Source organism: Excalfactoria chinensis, chromosome 4 (assembly GCF_039878825.1).
Source record: "Excalfactoria chinensis isolate bCotChi1 chromosome 4, bCotChi1.hap2, whole genome shotgun sequence".
NCBI lineage: Eukaryota > Metazoa > Chordata > Aves > Galliformes > Phasianidae > Excalfactoria > Excalfactoria chinensis.
The window spans coordinates 69,697,236-69,709,854 of record NC_092828.1 but is presented as its reverse complement, the minus strand read 5'-3'; the positions used below and the strand labels follow the sequence as shown (position 1 = coordinate 69,709,854).

General features: G+C 39.9%; 1 protein-coding gene across 1 annotated transcript; it reads left to right on the top strand.

Annotated features, from left to right (window-relative positions):
- On the top strand, window positions 1–12,272 carry FAM199X (family with sequence similarity 199, X-linked). The gene is made up of 6 exons (XM_072334769.1): window positions 1–305; window positions 2,853–3,072; window positions 5,222–5,371; window positions 5,698–5,859; window positions 6,961–7,221; window positions 7,578–12,272. Exons 1-6 carry the CDS (start codon window positions 124–126, stop codon window positions 7,746–7,748), a joined length of 1,146 nt encoding a protein of 381 aa, XP_072190870.1. The 5' UTR covers window positions 1–123; the 3' UTR covers window positions 7,749–12,272.
- Window positions 12,273–12,619: the final 347 nt, after the last annotated feature.

Genomic DNA, 12,619 nt, shown 5'->3' with positions numbered 1-12,619 from the left:
GCTGTGACGGCGCGGCGGAAGAAGGCCGCCGGTCCGGCGCCCTGGCACTTCCTGCCAGCAGCCTCTCATGGCGGTGCCTGCGGCTCGGCCTCTGCGTGTGTGAGGCGTCCGCCCGTCGCCGCCATGACCGAAGAGCTGTACGAGAAGTTCCTAGCCCCCGACGAGCCGTGCCCGCTCCTCTCGCACCAGCACCCGCCGCGGGGCGGGAGCCTGAGCGAGGAGGGCTGCTTGGATGTCAGTGACTTTGGTTGCCAGCTCTCGTCCTGCCACCGCACCGACCCGCTGCACCGCTTCCACTCCAATAGGTCGGTGGGGCGGGGGGGGGCGAGAGGTGCTGCCCCGGAGACTGAGGCTGTGCCGCGGGCGGCTCCGTTCTGTGCGGACCTGGCGGAGGGCCGCGCATCTCTGGCCTCCGTGGGCGGTAACCGGTGTGGGCTCCGCTGGGCTTTGAAGCGCATGGGTTCTTCCCGATGTATATATATTTGTGTATCTATATTTTAACGCTGTTCTGAGCGCTGTGAACGAGCACGTGGGGGGAGCTGTGGTTGTTGTAATTAAAATCAGCAGAGGCGTGGACATCAGCAAGCCTGCAGAGCTTACGAGTGAGTCAGGAGCTCGGTGACTGCAGCGTTCCCATGCAGTGCTTCTCTTTAAGAGCAAATCCTTCAGTCTGGGGTTTGTAGCGATGGCCTACTCTGAAGCTGCTGGTACATCTCTAAAGAAATGCCAGTTGCACTTGAAAAATAAAAACGAAACAGTCCTGCTTGCCTAAGAACCTAATTTGCATCCGTGTATGTGTAGAACTAAACTTGAGTTTGGCAGCAGCTTTTAGGAGAATCGTTTGTGAGACTCCAGCCTTTGGCAGGTGTGTGGTAGTTTTAGATTCCATTCCAGTGCTACAAAATGCTTCCACTGGTTGTTAATGTTTCTACTGCAGCTTAATGAGTAGACAGTCTCTCAACTGAATCTGCGTGAAGTGTGAAATAACGCTTCAAAAGTGTTTTTCAAAAGGGCGGGTTCTTAATTATTGGTTCTGAAACGATTCAGTGTGAGAAACATTGATCAAATAGTTGTCATGACATAGTGTTTTATCCTAAGATCTATTAGTGACAGGAATGGTAAGATGCTTGGTATTTGTGGACTAAATGCTGCTTTGAGGGGTACCATGTATTCGTTCTGTTTCTCTTTCTGTGGGCCTGTGCTTCCTGAGTGTTTTCTCCAGTCTTGTTCATTTCACAAACCCGGATATGAAAGGCATTTTGAGTCAGTACTGCGTTGCATTGGGTGAAGGCATGCCTAGCCTTGCACTGGTTAAACTGTTGCTCCCAAGGGCTTTCCACTTCTTAAAGTCACAAGTACTTGTAAAAGCGGTTCCCCCTTCTTTCTCACCTAGTTTATCCCAGCAAGTGGAGCAGGCCCCCTGTGTGTGAGGTGGCTGCCTATTCCTGCAGTGATGCTACTGCATACCTGAGGTGCCTGCACGTGGTTGGTTGGTGGCAGAGTCCCTATACCTCACCCTGTGTTCTAATAGGTCTGGAAACTGCTCTCTCACCTTTCCTTAGTGTTTAATGAGTATCAAAATTGTTGTGATGTTCAGAATTATGTAGTTATCACCTCTCTCCTATTATATACTGATAGATTACCCTGCCTGCAAAAGTCAGTACCAGTATGACACAGCACGTGGATAGGGGTTGCAGAAAGGGAGAGTAGGATCTCTTGAATCTTCTAAAAGGGAAGTTTGTGGAATGCTTTCGATGTCAGATGAATTCATGCTTGCCAAATAGATGTGGAAGTGAGTCCGCTGCAAACAGCCAGCCAGGTATGAGGCTTAAATAATGATGGTGGAGAGCAGCCTGTCTGCATTATGGCACTGCTCAGCTTTTGCAGTTAGATAAGAAAGTGTTTCTCTAGTTAGCCGGACCGAAGTGCATATACTGATGGAAAGAGAGCTTACTGTGTGCATTGGTATGGTGAATTTTAAAAGCTTTTGCAAATAGTTTTGGCTGTACTGCAGTGCTGTGCTGACTCATAGTTGTCTCGACCTACTTTTTACCAACGTGTAATATAAATCCAGATATGGAAGCTGGTTTTGTAAGCTTGTTAAATTCTGGCTTCCTCCCAGAAAATACATTCTGTGAAATCTGAGTCTTCAGTAGTTTAACTTCAGCAGCGACGCTAACTCTCTTTTTAAGGAAATTATGAGGAAAAAGTTGTTTAGATTTGGCATAGCGGCATTTTCATACGTCACGTTTCCATCTTGCACTTAATTGTAACAACATATTCTCTGGACGTGTCTGCTTTTGCAATTCAGAGTTGAAAACAGTGAATAATGAAACCTCAGGTATATCACGTTACGTTTCCCAGTTAAATAGTAGTCTTGTATGGGGTCGTCATCCTAGAATTACTTCTGGCCTCTAACTTGGAATGTAGATTAGTGACTGTTGTATTTTCCAAAAGGTTAATTGATTTCCTCCTTAGTTTTTCTTATTTCAGTCTTTGTGATAGTTTTAGGCAACTTTTGTATATTAAAATGTTTTTAAAAGGCAAAAAACGTACACGCTGTGGGGTTCAGCACTCTGAGATGGAAAGTGTTAACGCTTTGCGATAAAGATACAAACATGTTTGGATTTTTGCCTTGCTGTTTTTGGTGTTGTTTACGGACCTTTTAAAGTAACTTCAATATAGATTTACTTATGATTTAATGATTTAAATGGATTTCAATATGGATGTAGTTGTGTTACTGACAAGCAAAGTGGAGATAACATTTTGAGCCCTAGGAGAACTAAACGTTTCTCAGAACACTCAATGCCAATATAGTTACTACTTTCTGTTTGTTTTGTCCTGTTTTACAGATGGAACTTGACTTCCTGTGGAACTAGTGTAGCCAGCTCAGAGTGCAGTGAGGAGCTGTTCTCCTCGGTTTCAGTTGGTGACCAGGATGACTGCTATTCTCTGTTGGATGACCAGGAGTTCACCTCTTTTGATTTGTTTCCCGAAGGCAGTGTCTGCAGTGATGTCTCTTCCTCTATCAGTACATACTGGGATTGGTCAGACAGCGAGTTTGAATGGCAGGTAAACTGTGAATGTTCCTCTGTAAATGGAAAATTCTTTATAGGTCATTAAGTGCTGGATTTAGCTTTCGGTGAAAAGTCCTCTGTGTTTTTCTTTCCTTGATAACTGCTGAAACTTAAGAGCAGATATCTGAATCTTCAGTGATAAGGAGAACGTTTCATTCTGTTTCATCCCAGACTGTTTAGTCTGAGGAGAGTCTGAAGGTTGGCTCCTCAAAGACGAGTGGTTACATATTGTGATTTCTCTGCGACCAACATATAGGACATAACCTCACAGCTGCAAGTTATGCCTTGAGATCTGCTCTGCAGTTGTTGTATAACCAGATCTGTATGTCTGTTTTCAGTGATTTGGCCATCTTGAGTCTTCTGTGGTAATTGAGCTGGCAGCTTGATAAAGCATAGAAGTCTTGCTGTAGCCTATTTCCATTTATTTGGTGCCTGTTAAATATAGGAGCTCTCTTTGTCTCCCCTGGATGTGAAAAAGTGTAAACTGCTTTTTTTTTTTTTTTCTAGTCTGTATGCAATGTGGTCTAGTTCAGGTATCTTCGGCCTTACTATTTTGTTTATCAGTCTTCTAATGATATAATATAATCACAGAGTGGCTTGGGTAGGAAGGGACCTCAAAGCCCATGCAGTTCCAGCTTCTTCCCGTCTGCAGGTTGGAACCTCTCCCCACCAGCTCAAACTGCCCAGGGCCCCATCCAGCCCAGCCTTGAGCCTACAGGGACAGGGCATTCACAGCTTCTCTGGGCAGCAGTACCAATGCCTCTCCAGCCTCTGAGTAAAAAACATTTCTGCCTAATATCTAACCTCTTGATTTAAAACCATTTTCCCTTGTCCTGTCACTATCGCGATCTCCCTTCTGTTTATAAGCTCTTCTCAAGCACTGGAAGGCTGCTTTGAGGTCCCCCCAGAGTATTCTCTTTACCGAGCTAAACAAGCCCGACTCCCTCAGCCTGTTTTCATATGAGAGGTGCTCCAGCCCTCTGAGCATCCTTGTGACCCTTTTGTGGTTGTGTTCCAGGTGCGTTTTGTGCTGGGGGCCTTAGGCCTGGGTGCAGTACTCCAGCACTTAAATCTTTTAAATGAACTTTTAGTGTGCCCGTAACTTTGAAATGGGAAATATTGTACATCAGAATACACCAAAGAATACTTTCGCATTTTGTCATAAAGCTTAGACAAAGCATCTCGTAAATGAAGCATAGGGACTGAAAATACAGCTTTCCAGAAAGTACAAATTCTATTCTGAAAGATGAAAATAAGTATAAGATAATGGGGACTGAAATTTGCTCTGAATTTCTTACTATTTTAGTCTGTTAGTCTCTATAGGTTTTGAAGTTACAAGTGTGCAGTGCAGCCTGTGGAAGCAATTTGGTTGGATCCCAATGATTCAGTGTTTCACCGAGTTGTGACATTTTAGTTGCCTGATAAACTGGGTAATTGTTTAGAAAAGAAGGAATTTCTCACATCTTAGTTAGCTGACAACATGTTTGATTAGTAACTAGCTTTTTTTGTTTTTAACGACCATATTTTTTTTCAGAGACATGATTGATTCAACTTGTACCATTTTTGAAAGACTTTTGAGGCTTTGGACAGTGTTATCTGGCAGATTCTGACTATGAGTAATCCAGCTGTCACACTTTAACTGGAAATGTATTCAGAAATTATATGTCAGTTGTACTTGTGATGTTAGCTAAAGTTCTGCAGTTGCTTCCAGGAAAATGACAACAATTTTAATTCAATTGTATCACGTAATTATGGGATGTGGTATAAATTAGAGACCTACTCTGAAGTGATCCTTCCTAAAGTAAGAATATGAGGTTTGGCTTTAGAATGTAATGGGCAGTTTACGGTGATGGAGAAGGGGAATACTGAAATGCCACATCATTCTGTTCTTTATTTAAATGGAATTTAAAAAAAGAGGCCTATGTTGAGAGTAGTGGTGGTTTGAGTTTGCTGTGCTTGCAGATTGTTGAAAGGTTAAAGCAAGTACTGTAGGTTTGTTAGTAATTAATAGGTAGTTGTTAGAGCATACAGATAAACGATGATTTGCTAATTTGACTCTGTTTTGAATTGTTAATTGTGTTGAAATGACTTTAAATGTGTCTACTGTTTTCTAAGGTTTTGTTCTTTCTCTTGCATGTTACAAGCTGCCTGGCAGTGACATTACAAGTGGGAGTGATGTACTTTCTGATGTTATACCTAGTATTCCAAGCTCTCCATGTCTGCTTCCGAAAAAGAAAAACAAACATAGGAATCTTGATGAACTTCCATGGAGCGCAATGACAAACGATGAACAGGTGAAATCAACTTTTTACCCACATGAGAACTGTTAAGATACAGAAGAACTAATCAGTGCAACATCTTAAAGGACGTGGTAATTGCTGTAGGTGTAAGCACAACTATATTCAGTGTCATTTGATTCTTGACATTGTCTTGTTTTTTGCAACCATAATGGGTAGTTTAACAGATTCTCAAGCTTGCACTTTGAGTTTTTGCGGCTTCTCAGTGACCCAGGGATCATAGGAAGCAATATTTGAGAACATTTTATTCTCTTAGTCTTTTTTTTTCTTTTCTTTTAGAATTTGTACACTTCAAAAATTGCTTGCTTTTCTTTGGCTTGTAGGTTGAATATATTGAATATTTAAGTCGCAAAGTCAGTACAGAAATGGGCCTTCGAGAGCAACTTGACATTATCAAAATTATTGATCCTACTGCTCAGATATCACCTACAGATAGTGAATTCATTATTGAACTAAACTGTCTCACAGATGAAAAATTGAAACAGGTGAGTTAAGGTTTGTATGTAAGCCTTTGTTTTTTTCAGTCCCTCTAACGTCAGTTGTGTCTTGCAAAATCTTAGAGTCACGATCAATTCTCCTATATCATCGTTACATACAAGACTAGAAATAGACTAGTGCACAACATTGTCAAGAACGAAACCAATTCAGAAACGTATTATATATATTAAACTTACATAAAAGACCGATCATGTATTCTCAGTACTTGTTAGAAGTCTAGCAGTCAGTTCTGAAATGTTGGCATGTATGTAACGAGTTATGCTGTGGAACCAGTTCTGACAAAGCTGATTCCTTTTTCATGACTGTTGTCTCACTGAGGAGATGAAATTGCTAACTGAGCATAAATTAGTGTTTAAGATTCAAAGGAATTAGAGGGAGAAGAATTAATCCTCTCCTTAAGGAGGAGACTGTAAACTTAATGTAAAAAGATATAAACCAACGTATTTTAAAGATGTTGTAAAATACGTATTCTAACAAGAATGGCAACTGATTGGTATGGTAGGTATATGCTACTGCCTTCTTGGCCTGTTGTGTTGTGATGTGTTATTGGGAAAAGATAGAGTCCTGACAGACTGAACTCCTGTGTTGCTCTGTATTTGTGATTGTGATGAGTGTAAAGATTGCAAAGGGTAAACAATCACCCCACAATCACTGGGTGGATTTGGCTGCTTTACACTTCAAAATAAGTATCATCTTAAAGTACTAATTTTCCTTTTATTCAATTGTAACAAAATAAACGATCTTAATACCTTAGATAAACATTTTAGTTTAGCTGAATTTTGCTAGTTTTTCTGTTTTGTGTTATAATTGTAACTTGAAAACTAAAGGGAATGAGCAGAAGGGAAGATAAAACAGAACCTTGTTACTCATGTTTCTTCTTTCTGTGATGAAGTTAACACTTACTTAAATTAGTTCTCTTGGTGGTTGTAAGGTGGCTTAAGACTTAAGCAGCCACAGCAGAATGTTCTAAGAGACTAGCTGAATTTGTTCATCATTATTGATAGGCAGTCTGTTTCTTTTACATGCAGAGGGGTATCTCCGTGCAGTATTTATCAAGCCTTAGTAATTCTGCTGCATCTTTTCCAAAGGTGAGAAACTATATCAAGGAACACGGACCTCGTCAGCGATCTGCAAGGGAAAACTGGAAAAGGAGTAGCTACAGTTGTGCCAGTACCAGCGGTGTGAGTGGTGCCAGTGTCAGCAGCAGCAGTGCCAGCATGGTCAGCTCGGCAAGCAGCAGTGGTTCTAGTGTTGCTAATTCTGCTTCAAATTCAAGTGCCAACATGAGTCGAGCGCACAGCGATAGTAACTTGTCTACAAGCGCTGCAGAAAGAATCCGGGATTCAAAAGTAAACATTTCTAATTACATACATATGTTTTAAGCTTTATATCTTACTACTGTCACTTAATTGATCCTAACTGGGGTATCTGTATTGAAAGAATGTGTTTAGTAACTGTGGATCTGCTGAAGTTATTTAGCCAGGTCAGTTCTGGCTATTCCTTCTGGCATGATGTATGTAGAGTAGGTCCTCTGATTGCTTTTGGGTAAGCTGAGTGAGAGTTCAGTGGGCAATTATTCATCTAACTTCATTAATTTTTTCAGACCAGACCTTAATGCACTGTTCAATGTATTTAGCAGCTTTAAAGGTGGTTTCTAATATACTGAACAGCACCTCATTTTGGTCTGTTTTCTATATTTTGACAGAAACGTTCCAAGCAACGGAAATTGCAACAAAAAGCCTTACGCAAGAGACAGCTGAAAGAGCAAAGACAAGCTCGTAAGGAAAGACTGAGTGGATTATTTCTTAATGAAGAAGTGCTCTCTTTAAAAGTGACTGAAGAGGACCATGAAGGAGATGTGGATGTTTTAATGTGACAGGGGTGAATTTATCAGTGTTCTTTCTAAGCCTTAAATGTATTATTGTTTACATGTATTTCTTGACCAAATTTTGATTAATGTTAACAGTATAAACCAGGTCTTTCCTCAAGTGTAATTTTTGCAAGCTGTTCTAAGAGTTGAGTAACTTCAGCTTTTTGAGACTTAATTTTGCAACTAAGACTTCAGAAACTTAATTGACTTCTGAAAAGCTGCTGAATAGATAGTTGTTACAGAAAACTGAACTTGGCTAACATGCGACTTTCTTGCAAGGCATATACCTAGGGATGCTTTTGGATGACACTAAGTATGCAGTTCTATATTCCAGTCTTTTATTTTCACTTAGTTTGTGTAATTAAACTTGGCTGCTTTTGTCTCTTTCTTTCCTGTTAGGAGAGTTGTTTAACCTGGGGGGCAAAGAGGGAGGTAGTACCAAACACACTTTAATTCTGTAAGGCTTTCTTTAGTCTTTCTGTTGGATTGTACAAAATCAGAATACTGTGACGAATCCCATTTCTAGTAGTTGCAGATTACCTTGAACTGCACAGAAAGTAAGAAGCAGGACTTCCAAAGCAGGAAATCTGTATACAGAAATAATGCCTAATTGTATAGTTGTTTAGGAAGCAGGTAGATTAAAAAATAAATAAATAAAGGCAAAAACATACAATTTGCAAACTTAGTCTTTAAAAAATTATTTGGCTGCTCAGTGTCTTAGTCTGATCAATAGTAAAGGTTGGCCAGTATATCCCAACGATTGCTGTAGAGAGATTCAAATGTAATACCTTTATGCATTAAAAGTGCATTAATCTTTAATAAAGTTGTCTGGGACACTTCTTAACAATAGTTAAAAATGCTACTGGAAACAGATTTGCAAACGAGAGGCACAAAGCTTTGGTGTCTTCTTTATTTCTAAACTTATGTCTAAATAAATTAATTTCATAGGCAAGATAGATTAGGCGTAGACACAGCTATGTCTTTTCTAATTATATGCTTATTCCTTTTGCCACCCAGCTGAGGATGAGTCTTCCATGTGGGTTGTTGCACTCTTCCAAATGTGCTTCGGAATCCTGCTTTTGAAGTATCTCTTAAAATTCAGATTTACAGGTAGTAATTTTAACCTGTTTCCTCATCATGACTATTTGTAAAGCGACTTCTGTCCTTACCTTGGTACCACTGGCTACAATATTCTTTCCACCAGCACCTGAGATGAAATTAATCCTTCTAAATTTCAGTGTGAAAATTAAAGGGCCATAAAAGTATTTTCTAGTTCTGAGTTCAGGAAGGTGATTTTTTTTTTTTTAATTACTCTTTTTTTAATCCTGATGCTTTACTGCTTTCATTTTGCTCTCATTAATTAATGAGTTCAATGTGGTCACAGGTGCCTGTAAATGCAGCATGTGGCCCAATCCTGCAGAATCGCACAATCCACTTTATGTAGGTGTGGGGCGACTCACTCACTAATTCTGCATGTCTTGTGCACACTTGTTTGTCATGACAGCTGAGTATGTTAATTCTAGAGGTGGCATTCCCTATAGCCCTGAAATATCAGGTCAGCAAAATATCTGAACAATGACTTCTGAAAGGGTTTCAGTGAGGTAAAAGTGAGGTCCATAATCTAGTTAGTAGTACATGTGGAATTTGCCACTCTCATTGACTTGGCCATTGATAGAAAAATATCATTTTAAACCTGGATGTTAGCTATGTATTGCTCATCATTTGGCTGCTAACCAGAAGTGACCGTTTCCTGTCAGTATTCACTTGCACTGCGCTATAACTGATTGATACCTCTCTTCCTTCTGTAGAAACAGTACTAAAAAGTTCTTAGTGGCGTACAAAGGTGCAGTGCCTCATGATGGTGGAGTTTGAAGATGCTGAGAGCTGAACCCATTTGTTTTGATGAGATACCTGTCTGCTAGATTCCCGAAGTTATTAAATGAGAGAGGATAGTATTTTCAGCTTGATCTTAAGTGAATATAAATTAATCCAAGTGATTACATTGTTCTAATTATTCACCTGCTGTATTGGAGAAAAGTTCCCAGGCGCTATGGTAGCTGGTTGGGGTGGCTCATCTCCAGCTGGGTACTTCCGTTACTTCCGTTCAGACAAATGGACAGAAAAGTGCAGGTTTACAGGGGTGCCATATAACTTACAGCTCTGTAATCTTGTGCTTCCGGATTTAACCTGAGAATACGAAACTAGGAACACTCTGGTCAGAACATTCATGTCTGCTTGCTTACCTCTGTGCTGAGTACTTGGAATCTCTGAGAACAGCGCTAGGAATAGCTGTGGGAATTCAGACTGTATCACAAACTTCTACACGCGCTTTGTTTTTTTTGCATCCTTCTTAGTTTCTAATGACACCCTAATTTTGAGTAGGGGTGAGAGGTTTTTTTCACATCCTGCAGAATACTGTATGCTTAAAATTTGCATTGGGTTCCTGTTGCATTACTCAGTTGAAACTGTTGTTAAACCTCATCTTGCTGATTCAAGTTTAAGTGATCGTAGCTGCTGCTGCTTTGTTTTACAGGAGGCTATCTACAGCTTGCTGGGTTCGGATAGATGCAGAACAACAACGGACTGTTAAAATTCACTTATTTTGTAGTGTGTTTAAAAACAACAACAACAAAATTGCACTTTTCCTTCATTGAAGGAAAATGTCACCCTAAAAAGCAGAATAGAGAGACACAGGAAAAAAACAATAACAAAACAGCAATGGATGTATTGCTCCATGGTACTGAAGCTGTGTAACTATGTGCTTTGTACCCACTGTAATACAAATGTAATTATTTAAGCTGTGTAACATTAATGATTTGCTTCCATGGTAACTTTTTCTCTAAAAAGGCTTAGAATGAGCACTGAAAGTCTGATTGCAATAAGACTGTAAACAATAGAGAACGTTCTTTTCTAACATAATTTTAACTATAAGGAAGGAAGCTAGCTGCCTGACAAACCTGTCTGATCTGTGTGTGTATCTAATATCGCCCTTTGTCTCTGTTAAGACATGGACTATTTTTCTTTATGTGGGAAGCTGATTAAATGATGGTATGCCGAGTATGGGGTGCTTTCTAAGATGAACAATCAAGATGTTGGGCAAGGCTTTCCTAGGTTTGATTTTTAGTTCTCATACTGTGGTTTGATTCCTGTGAAGGTCACAATCATTCTCTGGGGGAAGAATGGAAATAAACACACAACTATATGAATTTATTCATGTGCATTTACAACAGAGCGCATATATGGTATAGAAGCATATAAAATGGCAATATTTACTATTCATCTATGCTGAATGGCCTAAAGCCATTTCTTTTTTTCTTAACACTCTTTGAGCTTTGAATTCAGTCGATGCGTTGGTCTATAAATACTCATAAACCTGACTGTTCTGGGGGTCTCGAGGTTCATTCTTATAAGCCATTTTTTTATGGCTGTTAGATTTATTGGTTTAAAATTCTCAAGCTTATGAATCTCGCAGTTTTGGGGTGCAGAAAGGACCCAATCAGCACGCCGTTTTCCATTTAAGGTTTGCAAAGTTAAATTATTAATCTACCAAATGCAAATGTTCATACCATTCAAAGCTTGTCTGTTTTGACGCTTAACTCTGATCAATCATACTTGCATTCTCTCTCACCTGGCTAACTTTAAGATATTTCCAAATTATAAATAAATTCTTCTATTAAAGAAAGTGACGTTGAAGCCTTGAATACAGTTAATAACCAAAGCAAGGAGAAAGTGAGTTTTTTCTTTGAGGTTTTGGTTTTGGTTGAGTTGGGGGGTGAGGTGGATGGTGTAGTTTAAGTGGTACTGCTTAAATTAAGGCTTTTTTTTCCCCTTTTTTTTTCCAGGTTCTTTGCTAATTTTACTGCTAAAATGCACTTTTGTATAGAGAACTGTTTTATGTACATTCTGTATCTACTTTCCACAATGTTTATAGAGATTTTACTGAGGTTGTGAAGGATTTTACCAATTGCCATGCTGATGACTGATGCTGTTTACTTCAAGTTTTTGTTGTATTTGAAAATAGTCATGTGCATATTGGAATACAGGTTGGAATTAAAACTAATGGCGTAGCAAAGTTATTAAACTATGTGATATCTTGTTCAGAACAGGGTTATTCATCCACCGGGCTTTTGTATTCACTCTTTGTGGAGAAAGAAGTAAAATGTACCGGGTGAACTCCTTTGATAGAAGGCCAACCAGTCCCTCCCTAACTAATGTAGTTTGACCATAAAACCTGATCAGAATCATTTCTTAGGGGGAAAAAAAATTACAGATTACATAACCCAAGATTTTGTATTGAAAACTGTCTCTTTTGTTACTGATTTTTGTGCCAGACGATTTTTGGAGTATATACTGTATGCTGTGTAGCTGTGGGCCTGGATGTAGGAAACCCGATCACTTCTGTTGCCAGCAATAACTGGGTTTTCTCCTGCTGTCATCCTCGCTATCTGTAGTCATTAAGCTATCACTTGTCCTGTAATATTGAAAATCCCTAATGAGACTTTGTTATAAACTCATAGCCTGTTGTGCTCTTAAAGGCATGTGTGTGATGAATACGTATCTGTATTGTAAGTCAGTTCTCATTTGCTACAGTGAAGCAGGTATGGGAGAGATTCTAGAAACTGGAGGTGCTCACCAGGCTGTGCAGCAGCGGGCAGGATGTGATGGCGGCTTTTGTTGCGATAAGCAGTGTTTGAGTCGGCTGCAGTGAGGATGCTAATGCCAACCTGTGTGTTCTGCACTGTCTTTGAACTTCCTTTCAAATTCTCTGCCTCTGCAACCTTGGAGTTTTCGTGTGTTGTATTATGAAAATTGTTCTCCTTCCCCCCCCCCAACCTGGAAATGAGCTCCTTCTGAAAAGGTGAGAACAGCTGGTTCAT

Excerpts from the sequence above, each read along its gene's own strand:
- FAM199X (XM_072334769.1), top strand. The coding sequence starts at position 124 with ATGACCGAAGAGCTGTACGAGAAGTTCCTAGCCCCCGACGAGCCGTGC. Across the intron at positions 306-2,852 it reads CACCGCTTCCACTCCAATAG|ATGGAACTTGACTTCCTGTG; the intron begins GTCGGTGGGGCG and ends CCTGTTTTACAG. Across the intron at positions 3,073-5,221 it reads ACAGCGAGTTTGAATGGCAG|CTGCCTGGCAGTGACATTAC; the intron begins GTAAACTGTGAA and ends GCATGTTACAAG.